We start from the raw sequence: 22,560 nt of genomic DNA, 5'->3' as shown, positions 1-22,560 counted from the left end.
GCTCGGTGCAGCAGCATCACTGTGTACAACTGGAGGTCATCAGACTGCGCCCCCTAATGGTCAGAATGATCATCTGCATTGAGTTACAGACTGAACCTGTATATGGAAAGCCATTTTTAAACAGAAATACGTACATTTGGCAACAAATGAATAAAGAAGCATGTATTTATTTCCACATTTATTTATTTCCGGGCCCCGTCCACGTGATGCTTGCCCACACGGTGGTCGCTACCGACATTAGCATTACGGCTAACATTTGATTAAAAAAAAAAAAAATCGGTAATAACAATACTGCGTTTACGATCATAAAGATATGTTCCAAATTAGGAAAACCAGCGAGGTAGGTCAAAAATGCGACTCCGGTGGGACTCGAACCCACAACCTTTGAATCACCTCTCAAGTGCTTGACTAGAAGTCCAATGCGCTATCCATTGCGCCACGGAGCCACCTGTTGAACGTATCTGTACAACAGCTCAACAACAGCTCAACAACAGCTCATGACTATAAAGCATAATAAAACCTGTACTTCCACCTGACCTGAATGGTGTAGGGCTCGCTCTAGCGCAGCTACGGCACTGACGAAAAATGGACCCATTGCGGGATCATTACGGTCTGATGATTTAAGCCTTAATAGAGTTTTATCAAGCCGGTCACTGCAGTACGAGGCGACGGCAGCCCCGCAGCCCAGGCCGCTCCTCCCCGCCCCTCTGTCGCGGCTCAGCTGCAGGTCGAAGCCTTCTGTTGCAAGGACTGATATCTCCGTGCTGCTCTTGCATTTGGATCCGTAAAAGAAACCGGCCGACATCTTCTGAGAAAACGCACGGACTTCCGGTTGTAGCTGCCTTAGAAATAAAAGCAGCTTTAGCACAGATTATATAGCAACATGTACACGTTACAGCTGAATTCTTCATATTTTCATCTCATTCAAATCATCAAATCAGTCATCGTCAGTAATTTAATACTAAAGAGCTTCATAACACACTGAATACCTTGTAGAAACGTACTTGTTTTCGTAGTAAAACACACCGAGAAGAACAGTGTGCAGAGCCCGGATAGCTCAGTCGGTAGAGCATCAGACTTTTAATCTGAGGGTCCAGGGTTCAAGTCCCTGTTCGGGCGTAAGTTTTTTTTAGTCCATTTCTTTGATAATCTCTGAGGGTGTGAGCCTCCACACTAACTCAAGATTAGGTTAGGGTTAAAACGATGCTGTTAGGGTTAAAACTAGGTTGAAAGTGATTGTTTGCCTCCGCCCGTGTGTCGAGCAAGCCACCTCCTCCTACAGCCAATCACGAGGCCGAGTGCTACCACGAATTTACCACGAATTGACCAATGACGGAGCCGTCCTCTACCACAATTTGCCAGTTCCCGCCTGCCTCCGCCGACGGCCAATCACGAGGCCGAGTGCTACCACGAATTGACCACGAATTGACCAATGACAGACCCTCCCTCTACCACGATAGTGTAGTATTACTGTGTCATAGCATCACTGTATTGGTTTTCAATATCCTATGATCATGTAGTTGTTATAATTAAATTATTGTTTTGTGTTAAAGTGAGGAACTCTCTCTTAGTGTTCTGCTAAACATTATGCTTCTCCTCCTTGTTAGTTTGGTTGCCCAGCAACCAAACTCTTGTTCTTCTACGTCTTTATTATTATTATTATTATTCTGTACGTTTTTTGGCTCAGCATATTTTCAGAATGCATGGGCCGATTCAAACCATTCAAACATCAAAAGATTCAGCTCATTCAGGACATGTGAGAGATGGCACTGCGCTGCTACAGTGCAGAGAGGCTGCAGCGCTTTGAGCGGCTGGCCCAGAAGTACATGGGAACGGTGCCGGTCATGGCTTACAGTCGGCTCAGACCGTACACAGGTATGTAATCTGAGCCCTGATTGTGAGATGTGCTTTGCCTCTGAGTTCAGTATCATCAGTCAGATCACGTGTGTCTCCAAACGTGTGCAGGAGAGCTAATAGGTGTGGAGTACCTGTACTCCCAGACCGGGGCTGTCCTGCAGCAGGAGCTGGACCCTGATGCGCCCAATGCGACTGCTGAGGAAGAGGCCGCCAGGTGCTTCGAGGAGGTGGAGCATGAGGAGAACCTGGTGCCCGAAGAGGAGTTGGCCCTCTCTCACCACATTGAGCTCCTGCAGGGCCGTGCAGCTGCGTCTGAAGAGGACACCTCCCTGGACGTGTAGCGGGCAGAGGAGGAGGGGACGAGTGCTGGGCAGCAGGCCGGGGAGAGTGTCTACAGATGCTTGTCTTTCATGGCTGCCAGTGGTCCAAGCGCTCCTGCTCCAGCTCGTGCACCACAGCTTTTCCCCTGTTCACTGTGACGGCAAGTGCAAATATTACGCAGGCTGTTTTGTGTTTACACTTTTTAGTTTTTAGTTTGCAATGTCCTGCAATTTGATTTTTTTACTGTTTGACAGATTTTGGTACTATTTAGATAAACACAGATAATTTAGATAATGCCGGTACTTTCAGCTTGATTTCGTATTTTACACTTTTATTTTTACTGTTTGACAGACTGTGTAGGACTATTTGTAGTATTTCTTTATTTATTATATTGCTCATTCCAGTACTTTCAGCTTTCTTAGTTTGCACGTTTCTTTTTACTGTTATTAAAACATTCTTTTCGAGCAGTTCCTTCCTTCTTCTCAAATTCTTCCTTCTGTGTATTTGGGTTTGTCTGGCAGGAAGATCAAAGCCAAGCATGAGTACAAAAACAGAGAGACAACTGATCCGCTGCTCCACAGGGTCCCTAAACACCTCATTGTCTCAAGAAAACACAGTTGATAGAGGTGACGACACTAAACGACTGCACAGGAGATGGATTTAAAAAGGGCCCCCCTTTCACACCTTTAGCTACTCACCTTGTGGTGGGGGTCCCTCGTTTGGGACCCCCACCACAAGGTGAGTAGCTAAATACAGATGTCAAGGTTCAAATATTCGATTCACAAATGAATAATTAGTTAATTTGTAATTCTGTGCTCATGGATTCTGCTGATGCTACTCCTGACACCCCTGCAGATGATGTTGATGACGCCTATTACAAAGACTCATTCTTCATTTTGCTGTTGTTTTTGTTGTTGTGGTGGTTTTACCGACCGACTTTATCACAATAATGTTTCTTACTACACTTAAATAACTTCAGTTTCTACTTCGTCAGATGTCAGAGACGGCCCGCCGGCGGCTTGCTCCAGTCTTTCTCTGCCTGATTCAGACGAAACCACAAATCCAGATTCAGATGCCCAGCAGCAGGCTGGTAAAGAGGTATGCTTGAGGACTAAGTAGAGATCTTTATTGTTGTTATGTCAGCTTTTTCATCTGTGTTTAGATGTTGTCAAATGTAATATCATGTGCTGGAGCAGGAGCTTGACTGGGATCCTGGTACTCAGGATGTCAAAGAGGCCGAGGGAGAGGCAGAAGGAAGGAAGAGGGGCATGAGGAGAATCTGGTGCCAGATGAGATTTCACGCCTGTCTCATCACAGTGCGCTTCTTCAAGGCACAGAGCTCCCTGCTGCCTCCTGTAGCAGGGCCCTCTGTGTCCTGGGATGGAGGTGGAGCAGGCTGAGGAGGAGGATAAGACTATGAGTACTACAAAGTTCTGTTTTCCTCATTCTCTCTGAGGGTCAGCTGTGTGTGAACACACTGTAAGGATTTGTCAGTCATGTCTGTGCTTTGCATGTGTTTGTTGGGCCAGATGGTCACGGTGGCTGCTGTCAGGTTGCTGATCTGGCCAAGGCTCTGGAGGAACTGCGTCACCATGCCTTTGTCACGCATCAGCAGGCTGCAGAGATCATCAGCCTGTGCAACAAGCTTTCCCACCGCGACAAGCCATATCACATACCAGCCATGTACAACCCATACTTACCATTCAGCCCTTCAATCCACTCAACAAATACTTCTGCATGCTGCATATTGTTTATGTCATACCATCCTGTGTGCAGCACTATCCTTGGCCAGGGGGCAGGAGCTGCCACCTCTCCAAAGGCTCCTTCAGCTCTGCCACCTCCACCAGACTGATGCCAAAACACTTGCTAATCAGCGCACCCTGTCACAGTGGTAAGACCTGTTTATTTATTTGTCTCTTTATTCTGTCAATCACACTGTCACGGTTTTCCTCTCAGGTTCAATCAGCGGAGGAAGGACAGGATGGCGTCTATCGTATCAGCTTCACTTCCACAGCTCCCCTTCCTCCTCATGCTCCTTCCACCGCTACAGCTGGACCGTCCACAAACACTGTTTGTGTTTGTCGTACCACAGCTTGGAGGTTGTTGTTATGACACTGAGCTTCATTTACCTTTTACTAATTTGTTACTTACTTTTAGTACTTTATATCCTGTACTATTTTTAATGTGCAATGTTGTGCACTTACCTTTCATTGTGTAGTTGTTAGTATTTCTATATTAGAGGTGTTTTATATTTTGTTAGTGTGATAGGACCAATAGGCATGGCTTCAGATATTTTGTAGGTATGGCTTCAGCCACAGTTATCATAGGACCGACTATCTGGCTCTAGTGTAATTGACTTAATGCTGTATAAGCTGCATTATAAATAAATGCAATACTCAGTATTAATTTGCAGTATTATAACAACAACCTGGGATGTTTGTCATGTAATGTATGATGTTTGCTGCATGTCTGTCCTGTCTACGTCTTCTTCTTGTTTACCCGGCCGGCCATCAGCAGCAGGGTCCCCCCTTATGAGCCGGGTCCTGCTCCAGGTGTCTTCCTGTTACAGGTCAATTTTTTCTTGCCACTATCTGCTTTGGTGCAGGAATAAACAGCGTCTTTTAGAGCCATAACAACTGTGAATGTTCTGCAGTGTTTAATTATCGTAGTTCAGCTTGAGCTTAATGAATTATTGTTAGACAATAAAGCAATGCTTGAATAATTTGGACAAAAGTTGCTGTATAAATACAAGTGGTGGTGATTGACAATGTTGTGGAACATGGTGCCGAAAACCACAACATATCAACAAGTGTCTCTGATCTGCATTGGTCTATGCATAATAATAATAAAAATAATAATAATAATAATAATATTCACTAGAAATTCAGTTTGAATATTGAATATATATATTTGTTTGAAGGATAAATATTGTTCATAATGAGTGAACTTCTTTACATTTTGGAGAAATCAGGTAGTATTTTGTGCGAATAGTCACTATTTCAGACTTAGGGTTAGGGTTAGGGATCTTTAAAAGTAAGCTTTTTGTTATACCTGTATAATATATAATATACAATATATAAGTACTTAAGAGTAAGTACTTATTAGGTGTAAATCATCTATTTTCACTTTATGTAATTTTGGAGTTGGTATATGCAACATATTTTTAATTACTTGGATAAAGACTTGGGATATTCTGTGAAACGTTCTTATAGATCTCATCAAAACAATTCAAATTATATTTAGCATTTAAATCCTTTAAATCAATCCATAAGGTGTATAACTGACCAAATCTGTTTCGGCAAACAATCGTCCATATTGGCTACCGCTAGGTGGAGCAGTAGCTGTAACTACTTCTCGGCAAACTGAAGTCTCAATTTAAAAAATTGAGGAAAAATGAGGAACGCTTCACGAATTTGCGTGTCATCCTTGCGCAGGGGCCATGCTAATCTTCTCTGTATCGTTCCAATTTTAGTATATGTGCTACCGAAGTAACACGAAAATAAGCAGTACTCGGCATGTATATATACTCCACCTTTTTATCGGCGGTCTGACACATGGTGTCGAGATTCTGAACTTAATTAGTGCTTTAACTGGGTTTATATCGTCAAAGAACGAACTACAACATCCACCTTGAAGAACACCTCCCTTCCTTTATAAAGGGGCCATGCTGATCTTCTCTGTATCGTTCCTTTATAGAGAACCCCTCTCTCTTTTATACCCTTCAGAACCGCACAAGGGCTGATGGGAATTCTATCTGTTTCTTAGTCTCTTCTGCCATCTACTGGTCGTTTGGAATTACAGTATTATGTCTAGTTGAAGTGTTGCGATGTAGTGCGTTTATTTATTTATTTTAGCATAAACCTTCCAGTTTATTAATGTTTATCGTTAGAAAAAGACGCAGCAAAGCTTATAAATTATCAGTATTTTGATATTTATTACACCGGTTGCACAATAACGTTGTTACATTATAAGAATAAAGTCTTCTTCAGAATAGTTTATGTAAGGTTTAATACGAAGAACATGAATATACAAAATTAAGATTAAGATAAACCTTTATTAGTCCCACAACGGGGAAATTGCATATCTATACCAATGTAAATTAAAAAAAAATAACATTTTTTTAATGGAGCAAATAACATTCTTCCACCATTTTTCAGTCAGACTTAAATTTAAAACGGTACAATAAATGTTGTCATCACAAATAGGTTTTTATAATAGATTTATTAGCTGGTTTAATTTATAAAACATCTATCGTGTGGTCGGCGTTGGGTGAGCTGGATGCAGCATCTGAGCAAAACCACGAGGTGGCGCTGTTTCCCTTCACAAACGTTTCCTTCTCCACATGTCTGCTGCTGCAAACGCTGGGAACATGGCGTCGGCCCTCGGTCGCCTGGTCCGGCTGTCAGCTCGCTGCTCGCCGCTGACACCTTGCAGGAAGACGGCGACACCGAGCCGGACAGCGGTGACCACGTCCTCCGGTGCCATCCTGCCCAAACCCAAGAAGGTGAGAGCAGATTTGTGTTTGCAGTGACACAGGAGGGAAAGAAGGCGTCCCACCTGAGACGTGTGTTTAACAGTCTTCCTCACAGCTGAACTAACTTGTTATACTGCGGGGGTTGTGGTTCTGCTTCTGTTGGTCTGCACGTTCTGGTGAACAGGAGAAGTGGGTCGATAGCTCCTGGGATCACCCGGGCACTCAAACCCCTCCACCACGATAAGGTGGCGGTCCATGGAGGGGGATATTTTTATTTCATTTATTTTTTTATAAAGTATGTGTGAGAAGAGGGCTTCTTTTAAAGGTTGACTTAAATCTGAGAATTTACTGTACTTCTTTACTTTTTTCCTCAGAATTGTCGAATTCTAGAAAAAAAACAGGTAAAAATCTGAGATTTTTTTGCACAACTTTCAGAGGTTTAAGTGCCTCCTTTTCAGTTGTGTGTGTGTGTGTGTGAAGGGCTTCTTGTTAAAAATCTCAGTTTTAACGTTTTTTTTTCCCGGAATTAAACAATTCTGGAAAAAAAAAACGGTAAAACTGAGATGGTGTTTTAGTTGACAGCTATTGTTGACAGCTTGTAAGCTGTACGTTTCTGCAGCCTCTTATCCACCTTCTTTTTATACTGCGGGGGTGTGTCTTCTTGTCTCTGCAGCCTCGTTCTTCTATTGTTGTTCTTTTTGGACTGTTTACTGACAGACATGGATCCTGAAGCTGGTGGACTACACACCACCAAGGAAATACACTGGTACAGTTTCCTAATGTCTGGAAAAAACTCATTTGTATTTAAGTTTAGTGCATATATTAGTACATGACATATGATTTGATGTGTTTGTTTGTGTGTGTGTGTTATTTTCAGGAGAGCTTATGGGGTGGAGTATCTATATGAACAGACAGGCAGGGCGCTGGAAGACTACAAGTGCACACTGGATGCCATGGAGACAGACACCAGCGTGGCTGAGGATGATTTGCTGGAGCCAGAGGAGTTTGAGGACGTCACTGTCCCCTTGCTGGATGCTCCTTCACTCACTGGTACATCTGCTACAGCACCTCTACTCACTACAGGCAAGTCTACCGCTCCTGCGTCCCCTTCTGGTCGTGCTTGCCCAGGCGATTCCTCTGCTGGGGCCTCTCCACTTACCACAGACACATCTGCTACTGTGTCTGCATCTGACCCAATGTAAGGTTATTTTGATCTTGCATCACTGCAGGCTTTATAATTGTGAATTATAAGACAGCTACTGTAATATCTGGTTATTATTTTTCAAAATAGCATGTACACTTATCTTTTATTGCTATATTTCACACTGCCTTAATTTTCCAGGTGTTTCGTCAGGTCCCAAGGACAGCCAGAGCCGTTCAACTCAGGTCATCCAAGAAAACTCTACAAGTCCAGATGCCTTGCTTCAATCATCTCTATGAATATGACCTGGATGACTGAGACTCTTCATCAGCATACACCAGTGTGTTGTCAACAAAGCCTGTGTGATGGCTGAGACCACCATCCAGCTGCCTGAGGTGAACACAGCAATGCTGGCATGACGGTGAGTAAATCATGAAGTATGTGTACCATGTCAGCTGTTTTGTTCTGTTCTGTTCTGTTGTTGTTGTTTTTTTCAGGTACAACAATCAGAGTCGGGCTCGGGAGACCGAGGTGCTTCAGCAGGCCATTGAGTCTCCAAAGGCTTCAATTGCAGCAGCCATCCACACCTCAGAGAGAAGCTCTCTTGACCATGGCTGCAGGAGACAACCTGCACAGCTTTACCCTGCCAGCCAATACAGCAGGCATGGCCAGGTTCAAAAGGCAGCTGGTGTTTGGGGGGAGACAGACCCCCCATCTCTTCTCTGAATCTTGAGGCCAGCCTGGCATCTGCTTCACTGCAGCATCCTGCCACCAGCGCAGCATCTTTACTGCAGTGTATATGAGTGTGTATGTAGTGTAAACACATTCTTTTGGTATCAGTTTCCCCCTGTACAGGTTCATAGCATGATAGTAGATTGAACAACAGGTCTGCCAGACAGCATAGTTTGACCTCTGGAATGTGTGGATTCTTAAAACTGTGAATCTGCCTTTATCACAATTAAATGAGGCTATAAACATTACAAAAGCCTTTGTTCAGTTTTTACAGGATTTGTAAATACAATCTGATTTCAGTGTTTGTAAATACCATTTAATTCCATAAAATACTAAAAAAAGATGTTTATCCAAATATGAATTTAGACTAATATTAAGAGGCTTTATGAGCAGTAAAGACTGCAAATAAACTCCTACTGGTCCTTTACATGTGCTCAATGTGAGCAATATTCCCCCAAAAAGTTACTGAAGTGGTAATAACATCTAAAAGGTTTTTTTTCATTGTTCTTATATATTTGGGTTTGTGGGGGTTAATCAAGAGTCTGGAGCTATTGATGAGCCTTATATTGCAGACAAGGCATACAAAAAAGGAAGGTGAGAAAAATGCAGATGGATAAAATTATTTTATACAATCCTGTTCCTCTCAAGCTCTTTCCATATTAGCTAAACAGCGAGCAGATTGCATTTATCCCATTCAATGCATGCATGTGCAATTGGACTATTACAGTAACATGTGAAATTTCTCACATACAAACAGTGTGTATCACTTTCGCTTTGTTTTTAATTATAACGTCACCTCGGTAAAATGTCATACAACGACCGATATGTTTCGCGTGATTTTAGTGCCAAATATTAACGCACTTAGCGGGATTCGAACCGGCGCTCTCGGCGCGATTTGTGGCCTCAACAGCGACACATGCGCGCTTGCCTCCTCTCCGCCCAATGTGGCTCACCTGTCTATTTTAGTCCCGTGCTCCATGTGTTTGGAGGTTTGTTTCCCCGGGGATGTTGTAGGTTTGTTTGCTTTGTTTCTTGTTTCTTTAGTTTATTAGTATTTTTGGATTTTTTTGTTGTTGTTGTTGTTAGTCAGTTGTTACAATAAACTCACCTGTGCGCTGTATCCTGCCTGCTCTTCTTCAACCATCCCTGACAAAACTCAGCTGTGGACCTGTCCTCACAGAGCAGCAAACATGATTACAGGAATAATCTTCATCATCACTGCAGGTACTGTACATTATTCAATGATAATGCATCAGATTGGTGTTTTTGTGGACACTCAAACACTGGAACAAGCAGCAGCAGTGGGGTAAAAATAAATCATAGTAAAGGCTTCTTTGCTCCGAGGTGTGTCCGTGGAACCACGCAGTTTAGTTTATAAGAAAATGCAATTTCCCCATTGTGTGAATAATACAGGTATTCCTAATCTTAAAAGGAGAAATGGACTCAACTCAAACTTTTACAATCTGTGCACTAACAACCTGTGAATACAAAAGTGAAAGCACAAAAACTCCAAAATTCCACTGTAATCCCATCTGCGGCAAAGAGAGCAGTAAGTGTTTGTGTTAAAACGATCCCAGTAAAACCGGTAAAGCTGGTTCTATACTTGGCACACAAGTCAAAGTCGGCTTTATTGTCAAAACTGCTATATGTGCTGGACATACAAAGAATTGAAATTGCGTTAAGGCTGTTCCATACTCCGCGAGACAAAGAGCGGAGAACGCGCTCCACGGGTGGTAAGAGATACAAAAAAAAGGTATTTTCCGCACTGAGGTACCATACTCCGCGAGACGCGTGTGTGCAGAACTCCTCATACGGCCCGCCCACTAAACTATAAGGAAAGACTTTACTGAGTTTTTTAACACACCACAAGGACTTGTGCCATGGCAAGAGGGCATTATACAGAGAGGGTGCCTGCAACAGCGTGAGATGTCCGGCGATGAGTTGTGAAAATGCGACATTAAAAGTAACAATAGCAAAGATTCAGTGTTTGTGCCTTTATGACCACATTTGCACATCTACTGTGTTCCAATGTGCCTGCGATACTTCAAACTGTCCGGTGATGAGCTGTGAAGATGCGACATTAAAAGTAACAATAGCAAAGATATACAGACATTGTAACGAGCCTATTATGCCCGGGTATGTAGGAGTATATAGAATGGTAATAACAGTCACCATCTGGTATGTGTGAATGGCTGTCTGGAGTTATTGGTGACAAATCACCCTGACTTGCCTTTCTTTCTTTCTTTTATTGCTCATCATGCAAAACCGGTATGGTCTTATCTAAATCTGTTGAATCAGCGCTGTTTACACACCTACCTATATACCTGGAGAGGCTCTTGCGCTTCTCCACTTTCATCACGCCCACAATAAATTCCGACCAATCACAGCATGGTTGCCGCACAGCCTTGAAAGACAAAGTTCGGCCCGGACCCTGTGCACAAAAGTCCGGATCAGCGGGCGGTCAGAGACAAAAAATGACGTCATTTTGTGGGCGTAACGTCTGCAGGGGGGGGGGGGGAATGTCTTTGTCTCGCGGAGTATGGATCCAGCTAATTACTCTCAACTCTCTGAGCACACGGCCAGGTATGTTGTCAGGACCAGGAGCTCTGCGTGCATTGATCTGGCTGAGAGATTTCTTCACGCTGGCTCGGGACGGGGAAAATACCTGGTCATATTTTTTGTGCAGGAGTGCTGTTGAGTGCTTCAAAGCGTCCAAAGAAGTCATTCAGCGGGTTCAGCAGAGAGCTGTTGCTGTCACAGGTCTGTGGTGGGGGGCTTGTAGTCTGTGATGGTCTGTATCCCCCGCCACATGCTCCGGGTGTCCCTGCTGTCGCAGGGATGTATTCTGTGTATTGTTTTGTCGGCTTGGTGTGCTGACATCACTTTATGTTTCTTATTTTCAGGCCTTGTCTTCTCTGAAGAGCCAAACGTGCAGAAGTACGCTGGGGAGACTGTGACCTTACATGTAAACAAAACAGAGCATGGTCTCAAGGATTTTCTCTGGACCTTCGGGCCACAGAACCCTGTCACAGCCATCAGCATCGTCACCAATGGAAAAGTGACCCGTGTCAATGGGACCATATTTGCTGACAGGCTCCACACACATGTAGAGACCGGATCCATCACCATCTCCAACCTCACCGTCCATGACAGCGGAGTGTTTCTGGTCCAGTTCTTCACAGAAACAGGAATCCTGACGCAGACGTTTGACCTCTCCGTCCACGGTGAGCCAGCGCCTCGCTGTCTGCAGACCTTCATTCTTAATCTGTCACTCTGTGTCATTCATATCAATGATGGATGATTTCTGATTTATTCTTTTTCAGAGAATGTGATTATTAGATATTATGTTCTGGCGGGGGGAAATGTCACCCTGGATCCTGGACTAAAGCAACTAGAGGAAGACCATTATGTGAAGTGGACACAGGGTCCACAGTGTGGTGACACAATCGCTGAGTGGAAAAACAACATCACCTGGATTAAGGAACGTTTAAAGGATGTTCTGCAGCTGAACCCGCACACAGGAGCCCTCACACTCACCAGACTGACAGCAAACTGTACAGGCTATTACTGTGTCAGGGTGCTGAAGGGTAAAGAAGATTGTCACACAGTATAAAAATTATGTTTATGGTGAGTGTGAATGAAAGACTTCTTTATTTTTATTCCCTTAGTCCTGATCACTGATTTCCAAAGTACCATCTAAAGCTGCAGCTGTCATCCATCTTTTGAACAGCGGGCTGAACCTAGCTGTCAATTAGCCACATATCTATGTAGCATTGGTTACTTAGTTACGTTAGCCAACAAGTCACTTAAAGGTAGGGTAGGAGAATTTGAAAACTCAGTGAGAGTCCGCCAGATTTGAAAGTAAACACACGCCCCTTTCTCTCAGAGCTCACCCTGAAGCCACGCCTCCAATCACACGGACGCGCATCACCTGAAGACGAGTTGCGGTCTGTGACTTCGGCCATCATGCACGTACCTCTCTGGGGCGCGCAGAGCAGGAAGAGAGTGACAACCAGCCAATACTCCGTGCAGGGTCCACCCGGAGGATTGGCTGATGTTTTTATGTTTTATAGCTTCAGATGATTAATATTCTTTGTTTTAATGAGAAACTGCCAAACTAATCGGTTGCTATCGGATTGTAAAGAGAAGTTACACTAATTTAACAAAAAGTGCATCAGGATGAAATCTCCTACCTTTAATCTGTTAATTGAACTGGGAGTTTGATGTTTTGATAGTTAAGCAGTTAAACAGCCGTCTGTGCAGAGGGGCAGCTACTAGCTGTTAGCTCCAGCTAACCCTTCATCTCTGTCTTTTGTTTCAGAACATGTTTCCAAACCATACGTCACAACACTACTGGCTAACATGACAACATCAGCAGAAGGGCTCTGCTATATAAACTGTTTTGTGAAGAACTCCCCTGATACCAACCTGTCCTGGCACGACACCGAGAAGACCATAAAGAAGACCAACAACCCAGACCTGTCCGTAGACCTACACCTTCTGCTGGAGATCCACAACAAGCCAGAAGTCATCTACACCTGTGAGGCAGCAAACCCTGTCAGTAAAGCCTCTGTCCCTGTCAACGCCACAGTGTGGTGCCCCCCCACTCCCAGTGAAGGTATGATGAGGTTTGTGATTAAAGCAGCTGTGATTCATATTTTCACTGTGGCTCTACACTGAGAATAATCACTGCAATACAATGTCTTCATTTTTCATGCATGTAGCAAAGAGTGATCGAATATTTTTCTTCACTTACAGATCATTATTATTGGATCATTGGTGTTGCTGTTGCTGTTGTTGTTGTTGTTGTTGTTGTTGTTGTTGGGATTGTTGCTGCTGTCTGTTACTCTCGAAGAAACAAACCAACAAGTATGTAAAATGCATAATTCTGATTTTTCATGTTTCTTTTACATCAAGTTGTTGTTTCACGCTCACTGTCGTCCTGATGGAGCTTTGTCACATGTCTTTATTTTAATCCAGGTTGTTTCGACATGGTTAATATGCAAGAAGCGGGGTCAGCTCAGGACAGCCAGGAGGTAGCAGCTCTGTCAGAAATGTCACATTTTATGTCTCAGATGCATGTGAACAACAAAACCTGTAACCCCTGTGTTTTTTTATTCAGGACAGTGACAGGAGCCTGCTGGGAAACAATGGAGGATAAAGTAATGAGGGGCACCAAAGTTCTTCTTTTGCCGTTTAAAGGGACAGAATCTGTTTCAGTGGGTCTCTGTCAGAACTGCTGCTCTCTCCCTGTACCCATCCACTTCCTGACACTTTCCTCCGAATGTCTGTAACATTTCAGGTTAAATTCTGCTAAATGGGACAAACACTCCACCTGCTGTCTCCAGCATTGTGCAGGTACGTTATGTTTGTCACCTAATGTAGTTAGGTGATGCTTCATAGAATATTTTCTGTGGGTAGATTGTAATTGTTGAAATGTTGAAAATAATAATGGAACAGGTAACAGATCAGGTACATCTGTGTGGAGATTATATTTTTTGTAGTTTTGTTTATATTTCCTGTAATTTTGATACATTAAAAATAAAACGGTTGTTGCACTCATTTAATTTTATTTTAAATCCACTACACGATCAATGTCGATGTATTGTACATACTTTATATTATTCTATTGCATTAAAGTCTGTGTGTCTCATGTCTTTTATACAAAACAAACATTAAAATCATTTTACATGATGACACAGTGTGTGTGGCTGAATGCTTCCTGCAGTGGAACAGAGGATGATGTTTTTAACATTTAAAACGTTTTAAATCCTAAAAACACTTCTGTAATAAACAAAGCTTATGACTTCCATTAATTCGAAAGTCACCGAGTGTTTCCGGTCCTTTAACCCGTTCCGATGTTGGTGTTTTCAGTACTTCAGTACTTTCAGTACGTGTTGTCAAATTAATGAAGTTTTCTTTGTAATTTGTTGCGGGGTTTTCCCTTTCGCCCTACGTTCAGCCCTCTCGGCCACCGTACAGAAGAGTGCCCGGAAGTGGAGGCAACGGGGAAAAAAAGCTACAAACATTAGCTTTCGCTGGGATATGTAACAGCAGCTAATGTTAGCAGGCTGTACTGACAGCTGCGACACACGAAGGAAGGTAAGACAACACAGAACAAAGTTTGAAACTGTAACTTTGAATAAAAGAAGAATTCAGATGCGTACGTTTTAAAAACACGCCGTTAGCTTTGCTCTCTGTCTTCACGGAGGGAGCTTCTGCCACAGTTGATGAAAATGACTTCTGGTGGCTAATGCTAGCTAGTTCAGAGTTCAGTAAACTCAGATACTCCGCTGTTTCTAGTTTACATCAGTGTCACTGAGTGTTGTTTGGTTAGTATTGTGTTATCTTTATTACTGTTTCCTCTTGTTGTTGACAGTTCTTTGTATCTACATGTTTTTGTTTTTATATTCTCATCTAGTTTCATCCTATTATTCTTTCTGCTGTTGAAGTATAATTTCCTTTCTGTGATCAATACATTTGATCAGTTTTAGACTTTAGGTAATGATGGATCAAAACACACCCATCACATAGACATTTACTGTACATGAAATGAATCAGTGGTTGTACGTGAGCGGTTGGAAGTTTTGTTGTGTGTCTGTGTGTGCACATACGGAGAGCAAGTCAAAGTCTAACAGCAGCAGGAGGGCCGGACCTGCGATAACGCCCCGTGTTACAGTGAGAGTGAAGCAGCTTTATAAAAAACCACAAGAGAATTTCCATAAAAACCACATAAAGGCCGTCAGTCCTGTTTAATGTTTATGATGTCTGTGAAGATGTGAACTCATCTGTTCAAATAAAAATGGGTCAAAGGTCTATAAAGACCAGCAGGTTGTTCTATTCTCAGTCTGTTTCCTGTGATAAACCTTTCCTCCTCTCACTTCTCTGTTTTTACAGAGAGCAGAGCTGACTGGAGCAACAGGCCTCCGTTCAGAATGAGGTGACCTGCAGACATGGAGAGTGTTAAAAAGAAGCTTAAAGCCCGTCTTCAGGGAACGTTCTCGTGGGGACACGAGGGTACGTCTCGACTGCAGAATGTCCGCACACGCCTGTACATCACGCCGCAGCTGGATAGCTATGGCTGCAAACCACACGAGATCCTGGATCACCTGAAACTCCCAGATGAGAGGTCGCCATTTTCACAGGCGTTCTTCCAGCAGATCGACGTCCTGAACATCTTCAAACCAAAAAGTCTCAACCAGGTGCAACCACCTGCAACAGAGAAGTCCATCCAAAGAGTGCTGATGACTGGGATCGCCGGCATCGGAAAGACATTCACCGTCCAGAGATTCTCCCTGAGCTGGGCAGAAGAAAAGTCCAACGAGCACATTGACTTCATCTTTGTGCTCCCATTCAGAGAGCTGAGCATGCTCAGAGAGGCCGAGTACAGTCTGCTGCAGCTCCTTCTCCTCTTCTACCCTGAGCTGACGGCGCTGGGAGATGCTCAGCAGCTTCTTCACATGCAAGTGCTGCTCGTCTTTGACGGTTTGGATGAAAGCAGGTTCGCACTGGACTTTGACAATAACATCAAAGTGAGTGAAATCAGTCAGAAATCGACCGTCGATGTGCTGCTGACCAACATCATCAAAGGAAACCTCCTGCCCAAGGCTCTGGTCTGGGTGACGTCCCGACCCGTGGCGGCCGCTCAGATTCCTCCTTCTTACTTTGATCAGTGGACAGAAGTCCACGGCTTCTCTGAGCAAGACAAAGAGACGTATCTCAGTCAGAGAATCGGAGACATCCTGCCATCTCTCAGAGGAATGCTGAGCTTCTACTTCCTGGGCCACATCCCCGTCTGCTGCAGGATGATGGCTGAGGTGTTCGAGACTGACCAGAGGAGTCGACATGTCACCACCATGACAGAGCTGTACATTTATTATTTGCTCATGAAAACACAGAAACAAGAGCTCAAAGGCTCAAAGAAGGCTCAGAAGAAGAAGTCACAGTCCGCTCTGTTGAACCTGTCACAGCTGGCGTTCCAACAGCTGCAGGCAGGAAACGCCTTATTCTACGAGGAGGATCTGAGACAATGTGGCATCGATGTTGAAGAAGTGCCAGAATTTTGCTCAGAAATCCTGCAGCAGGTTTGTCTTCTGAATCAGAAGAAGAGCTTCAGCTTTGTGCATCTAAGCTTCCAGGAGTTTCTTGCTGCGCTGTTTGTGTTTTACTGCTGCGTGACGAGGAACAGCAGCGCTCTGACATCTTTCCTGGGTGATCAGCCGTCCGGTGAGAGCCTTCCTGAGATGCAGCGGAAGGTGGTGGATAAAGCCCTGCAGAGTGAGAAGGGCCAGTTTGACCTGTTCCTCTGTTTCTTCCTGGGGTTCTGTCTGGAGTCCAATCAGATGATGCTGCATGATTCACTGCCTCAGTCAAGCAGCAGCTCAGACACAGCAGAGGAGATGAAGCGGTACCTAAAACACATCCATGCAGGAAACACCCCATCAGAGCGCCGCTTGAATCTCTTCCTCTCCATGTTGGAGCTCAAAGAAAATAGATTTCAGGAGGACATCATGATGTACATAACGCCCGGACTGAGACTGTCGGCCATCGACTGTTCAGTGCTGTCCACAGTGCTGCTCCTAACCGGGGAAGTGATGGAAGAGCTCGATCTGACGGCCTGCTACACACCATGTTCAGGGGTCGAGAAACTTGTGCTGCGAATGAAGAACTGCAAGAAGGCTAAGTAAGTATCAAGGAGGTTCACGCAGCAGTGCGCCCCCCTGTGGTGGGGTGAACATCCTGCATGTACGTTCAGACAGAAAGAGAGATGATTAGGTAGGTAGGTACTTTATTGATCCCCGAGGAAAATTGTGGTCATCAGCTGTTGTTTCTGTCATGACTCAAAGCTGAAGCACACTCTGCAGTCCTTGTACATGTCTTAGCAGCTCCTTCTCCTCTTCTACGCTTTATTTGTGCTTCCACAGACTGCAGAGCGTGCACTTGGGTGACATCAAGCTTCACGCGCTGCTCTCCGTGCTGCAGTTGGCAGACTCGCTCTTACGTGAGCTCAGCCTGGTGTGTGGCTCCAACTCCAACACTCCCATTCCGTATGATCTGTTTGGTGTGCTGGGTCTGGACTGTAAGCTGCAGACACTGAGGTCAGTCACACAGACGGTTTCTGCTCTGATTCTGAAATAAAAAGTGGCTGAGCGGTGCTGGTGTTCTATGCAGGTTGTCTGGGTTTTCTCTGAGCTTCGAGCACTGTCACATGCTGGCCTCCATCCTTCAATCCAAAACCTCCCCACTGACGGTGCTGGACCTGACTGACTGCATATACAGCTACCCTCAGGACTACAGCGGCTACTTCAACAAAGAGGAACAGAAGACGGAGAAGTACGACGAGGTCAACGACGAGCTGAGCCTGCTGACCACGATCCCCTCCGCCATGATCGGTTCCACCTGTAAACTGGTGGAGTTCAGGTAAACGTATTCAGACCCAGGCTGGGGTTCCCGTGCTGTTCTCTGGTTGACCTGACGTGGTGTGTGTCTGTCTGTGCTGCAGCATGGAAGGCTGTCACCTGAAGAGCAGGTGCTGTCAGGTGTTTGCTTCAGTGCTCAGCTCCAACTCACAGCTCAGAGCGCTCGACCTCAGTCACAACGAGCTGCAGGACGTCGGCGTGCATCTGCTGTCTGTGGGACTGAGCAGCTCCAGATGTCAGCTGCAGACACTGAGGTGCTCACACACACACCCTCACACACCCACACATCAAGCCCTTCGTCTGCTTTCACTGCCTGCTCTCTCTGCAGGCTGTCCTGCTGTGGGATCACAAAGGAGGGAAGTGCCTTTCTGGCCTCATCTCTGCAGTCTAACCCCTCCCATCTGAGAGAGCTGGACCTCAGCTACAACTACCCAGGTCAGGCAGGAGTCAAGCTGCTCAATGAGAGGCTGCAGGACCCCAAATGTAGGCTGGAAAAACTCAAGTAGGTTCACTGTGGAGCTTCCATGCTTCTACAGCTGTGGTCTGTCTGAGTACCTGTTATTCTGCACACACACGCCTCTCTGCAGACATGATGGCGTGTTTGTTCTTTACATGAGAACATGAGTCAGTGCGTTAACAGTCTTCCTTCCTGTGTGCCTCAGTGTGGATCACAATGAAGAACACTGGGTGAATCCACAGCTTCTCCACAGGTGTAAGTGTCACTGAATGTCCACTCTGTGTGATGAACAAAGCTGAAAGTAAACTCTGATCATTTCCTGTTCAGATGTGTGTGATGTCACATTCGACCCCAACACGGTGAACCTGAACCTCCTGCTGTCTGAGCGCAACAGGAAAGTGAGCTTTGCTGAGAAGAAACGGCTTTACCCAGACCACCCGGAGCGGTTTGATGAGCTGGAGCAGGTGCTGTGCAGAGAGGGTCTGACTGGACGTTGCTACTGGGAGGTGGAGTGGGCGGGGTTTGTTACTATTGGAGTTGCGTGTAAGAGTTTGAAGAGGAAGGGACGCTCGGGCAATGAAATCGACCACAGCAGCAAGTCCTGGAGCTTCAACATGATGACGTGGAATGGGTACTCCTTCAGACACGGACCCACAGAGACCTTCAAACCGGTCCCACTCACCGACGTCAAGGGCTTCTGCGGCAGACGCAGGAGGCTGGGCCTGTTTCTGGATTGGCCAGCAGGACTTCTGTCTTTGTACTCGCTGTCCGATGACACAAAGACGCTCCTTCATACCTTCCACGCCACCTTCACTGAGCCTCTCCATCCAGCATTCGCAGTTTCTTTTGCATCCTCAGTGACGCTGCCCAGCGCCAAGAAGCTAAAGAGCGTGCCGAGTGTGAGTATTTGTGATGTCACAGCATCATGCTGAAAGCTTGCGTCACTCATTGTACCTCTGTGGATTCCAGACTCCATCCAGCTTCACACCTGAGGTGATAAAGAAGAGGTCAAGTGCTTCGTACAGGTAAGTGCTGTTGGTCTGTGTGCGTTCACAGGCCCTCTCTCCCTTTAATAATCCGGTCTGTGTTGTTCAGGTTTAGCTTCCCTGGTCCCGGCATGTTCCAGTGTTCGGTGACCGGTCTGGTCTTTAACATGGCTCGTGGAGGAAAGGTCACCTACCGGAAGCTGAACTGGGACGAAGCGCTCCTGCAGCAGTCTCGTAGGTTGCCCGGAGGCCCGCTCTTCAACATCAAGTGTCCTCAGGACTCCATTCAGCAGCTGCACCTCCCACACTCTGAGCCTGAACCAGGTAAGAGTCCAGGTTTCAGCCAGTGTGTTAGAAAGGCTGCAGATCAGACAGATACTGCTTCTGGACTTATCTGAGTTTCTCACTGAAGCGTGTGTGACATGATGGATTCATGGACTGACATGCTGATGAGCTGTTTTCTGTCTGATTGTGTCACAAAGAGCCTGCAGTTCAAACTTTAGAGGGTTAACAGGAAGCAGTAGTTTGTGTTTTAATGTTGTTACGTCATCTGTGTGTGTTTGCAGCTCGGCTCTCTGGAAGCCTCTCTGTCGTCCACATCAGTGAAGACCGCCTGAGACTCATAGAGCCGCTGAAGGTCACTGGAACCCACGTGGTCATGGACGTCCCTCCCTTCTGACATACTGAAGCCTTTTAATGGTGCAGACAGGGTGAGCGGCTGTATGTTAGAGAGAGAGAGAGAGAGAGAGGCAGGCAACCTTTCTGCCTCTCTCCTCTTTAAAAGACTGTTCTTATGTGTCTCTGAGTGACATCACAGCGTCCACTGAGGACCCAGTGTCCAGCCCGCTGTGAGTATCAAACCTGATCTCAGTCTGCTTCACTCCAGCGACCTCGATTTTAAGGTTGCCCTGATGAAGAGAATGAAGGAGGCAAGCGAGGAAAAGTCTGAGAGCGAGGCAGCTGTCTGCCTGTGACATCACTCTCCGTGTCACAGAGCTGGTGACACCCATAAAGAGTCACATCTGGACCGCTCCCACTGCTCAGTCTGGTTGTTCAGCTGCATCAGTTAACCCCTCTGTGGTTTAATGCTCTGTCTGCTGAGCTCGTCAGTGTCGCTGCTCTCATATCCTGTGCTTTTCATTTGTTTCTTCATAATCAGTTTATGTTTTTCATCATGAAAGGTTATAACCAGGAAGTCTCTCAATTATTGATTATCTGATATGATTCTGATAGGATTTTATTTGTACATTTTATTGATTTTATTTTTTATGTTGAAATAATTTGGCTGAGGTGTTTTATATACTGAATGTGTTCGAATCTCTGTACAGAAAATCTAACTGTAAATTCAGCCTTTATAAAAAAATACATGTCAAATATAAATGCTGACTTCAAAAGTCAAAGTCTGATCAATAATCATATGATCATAATGTTTCACAGGTGTTTTATGTATGATATTTAAACACTGTGTTGTTAATACTGCATCTCTGACAGCAGGGGGCGCTGCTGTGGGACTGAACATACAATAAATCTGTTCAGGCATTGATTATGCTGCTGTGAGCTGATTGATAAGTTTGTGTGGATCAGAAAGCTGCTGACTTTACAGTTTACAAAAAACACAAGTGTCCCACAGGGGGCACTCTGCAGACAGTCCTCTGTGTGTGTGTGTGTGTGTGTGTGTGTGTGTGTGTTAAAGAGTTAAAACATTCTTTTTATCATGCTGTCGTAGGACCTGTGGACAGGAAGTGGACAGGCTGTGCGCCAGCTGTGGAATCCATGCTCAGGACGCTGGCTGCAGTTCACTCAACCACCACAGGTGTCACTGTAACAAAGGATTACAGATTGTTGTGTTTAGAACAGATTAATGTTCAAAACAATCATAGGACCAGAGACTTCAGCAGAACCAGATGAGGTCGCGGCCTCAGGCTGCTGTTCCTCTGAAGGTGACTCCTGCAGACACACACACCTGTTCCAGCTGCTTTGTTGTGCTGCTGCATGTTTGTCACGTTGTGTGTCTGTGCTGACCTGAGTGCAGATCTGAAGCCGCCTCAGTCCGTCTCTTCCTGTCCCTCTTCATGTCGCTCACAATAATCCAAACAGCTGTAGCACTGAAGAACAGAATCATGGGAAGCAGGAAGAGCCAGGACCAGGATGTGTGAGTGCCACCTGTCAGGGACACATCACAGCAACATCAGCAGAGCTCCGAGACACTTCCTGGTTCATGTGAGGACGGCAGGTTCAAGCTTAGGGCTGACAGGACTGCAGGACGTCTCCATGTGGACCTGAGCCGTCTTGTTCTCTGCAGGGTTGGAGGCCACACATTTAAATGAAGAGGCAGAGAGACGGCATGGCTGCTCCGGGTCAGGACCTCCTCCCGGTCTCTGTACCAGCACAGTGTGGCCTCTTGGTCCACAGAACACAGCAGAGAGCAGCTGTCAGAGCTCACAGAGACTGTGGACACTGCAGGACCAGGAACAGGGTCTGCAACACGAAGGTCATACATACACACACACAGAAGAGTCCAGAGTTTTTATTCCAGTGAATCCTGTTCTTGTAAATGTCCTCAAATATATTGATTTCCCCATTATTCACCATGGCAACAGTCTTTGGTCCAAAGTTTAAGAATCCATGTTCCATCACTGGGTCAGGTAGAGTGATGCTTCCTCCCACTGATCCTTTCAGCTTCAGCTCCTCAGCAGATAATCTCATCACTGTCAGAGTAAGGTACAGATACATTTATATATAATTTATATAGATTTGATTATTTTTCAATAGGTTCAGCTCACAAAGAACGTAGAGGATGATGATCTGCATCATGTGAAGAAACATGGTTACTGAGCCGACTGTGAGAGCAGCTGATGGTGGAGACACAGTCTGAGAGCACTTCCTGTTTCTGCACAGCCAATCAGATTCAACTGCAGAAAATATCTGGAATAAAACTAATAATCTGTCATCAACCATGTGAGATTTAAAGTCAGAAATTGATCTTAAAACATCATATACGATAAACTGATAAATAAAAAGGTCATTTATATCCACAGTGTGATCAGACTGATGAACCGAGCTAATCTAATGTAAAACATGCTAATCCATCCAAATTACTGCAGCTAATCTGGAGGCCAAACATGCTGCTTGTTAATTACTTACAATGCTACATTAGAGACAGCCATTAACCT

General features: G+C 45.0%; 2 protein-coding genes, 1 long non-coding RNA gene and 3 other non-coding genes across 8 annotated transcripts; 3 read left to right on the top strand and 3 right to left on the bottom strand.

Annotated features, from left to right (window-relative positions):
- Positions 1 to 354: 354 nt before the first annotated feature.
- trnar-ucu (transfer RNA arginine (anticodon UCU)) lies at positions 355 to 446 on the bottom strand. The gene is given in 2 exon segments: positions 355 to 390; positions 410 to 446. It is a non-coding gene; the product is annotated as a tRNA-Arg (tRNA).
- Positions 447 to 1,046: 600 nt separating this feature from the next.
- trnak-uuu (transfer RNA lysine (anticodon UUU)) lies at positions 1,047 to 1,119 on the top strand. Its single transcript has one exon. It is a non-coding gene; the product is annotated as a tRNA-Lys (tRNA).
- Positions 1,120 to 5,567: 4,448 nt separating this feature from the next.
- LOC114444125 (U6 spliceosomal RNA) lies at positions 5,568 to 5,673 on the bottom strand. The gene has a single exon (XR_003671515.1). It is a non-coding gene; the product is annotated as a U6 spliceosomal RNA (small nuclear RNA).
- A 2,478-nt stretch (positions 5,674 to 8,151) lies between these two features.
- Positions 8,152 to 22,182, bottom strand: LOC114435295 (uncharacterized). The gene is made up of 3 exons (XR_003670578.1): positions 22,171 to 22,182; positions 21,898 to 22,095; positions 8,152 to 8,162 (listed from the first exon to the last, which is right to left on the bottom strand). It is a non-coding gene; the product is annotated as an uncharacterized LOC114435295 (long non-coding RNA).
- On the top strand, positions 9,481 to 12,436 carry LOC114434740 (uncharacterized). 3 transcript variants are annotated; one of them, XM_028404233.1, is made up of 5 exons: positions 9,481 to 9,539; positions 9,686 to 9,749; positions 11,429 to 11,749; positions 11,849 to 12,112; positions 12,194 to 12,282. In XM_028404233.1, the coding sequence occupies exons 2-5, from the start codon at positions 9,716 to 9,718 to the stop codon at positions 12,223 to 12,225; spliced, it is 651 nt and encodes a 216-aa protein (XP_028260034.1). In that variant the 5' UTR covers positions 9,481 to 9,539; positions 9,686 to 9,715; the 3' UTR covers positions 12,226 to 12,282. The 3 variants fall into 3 exon arrangements, with proteins under 3 accessions (XP_028260034.1, XP_028260111.1, XP_028259955.1); XM_028404310.1 differs by lacking the exons at positions 9,481 to 9,539; positions 12,194 to 12,282 and adding an exon at positions 12,412 to 12,436 and having other exon boundaries at positions 9,593 to 9,749; positions 11,849 to 12,152; XM_028404154.1 differs by lacking the exon at positions 9,481 to 9,539 and having other exon boundaries at positions 9,593 to 9,749.
- LOC114433371 (NACHT, LRR and PYD domains-containing protein 12-like) lies at positions 14,505 to 20,930 on the top strand. Its single transcript, XM_028401946.1, has 11 exons — positions 14,505 to 14,627; positions 15,423 to 17,208; positions 17,450 to 17,623; positions 17,697 to 17,945; positions 18,028 to 18,198; positions 18,273 to 18,446; positions 18,607 to 18,656; positions 18,729 to 19,300; positions 19,371 to 19,426; positions 19,497 to 19,711; positions 19,954 to 20,930. The coding sequence occupies exons 2-11, from the start codon at positions 15,479 to 15,481 to the stop codon at positions 20,064 to 20,066; spliced, it is 3,504 nt and encodes a 1,167-aa protein (XP_028257747.1). The 5' UTR covers positions 14,505 to 14,627; positions 15,423 to 15,478; the 3' UTR covers positions 20,067 to 20,930.
- Positions 22,183 to 22,560: the final 378 nt, after the last annotated feature.

The sequence above is a fragment of the Parambassis ranga genome, chromosome 1 (genome assembly GCF_900634625.1).
Source record: "Parambassis ranga chromosome 1, fParRan2.1, whole genome shotgun sequence".
NCBI lineage: Eukaryota > Metazoa > Chordata > Actinopteri > Ambassidae > Parambassis > Parambassis ranga.
Note: the sequence above shows the minus strand (reverse complement) of the source record. Positions and strands in the feature narration are given on the sequence as shown.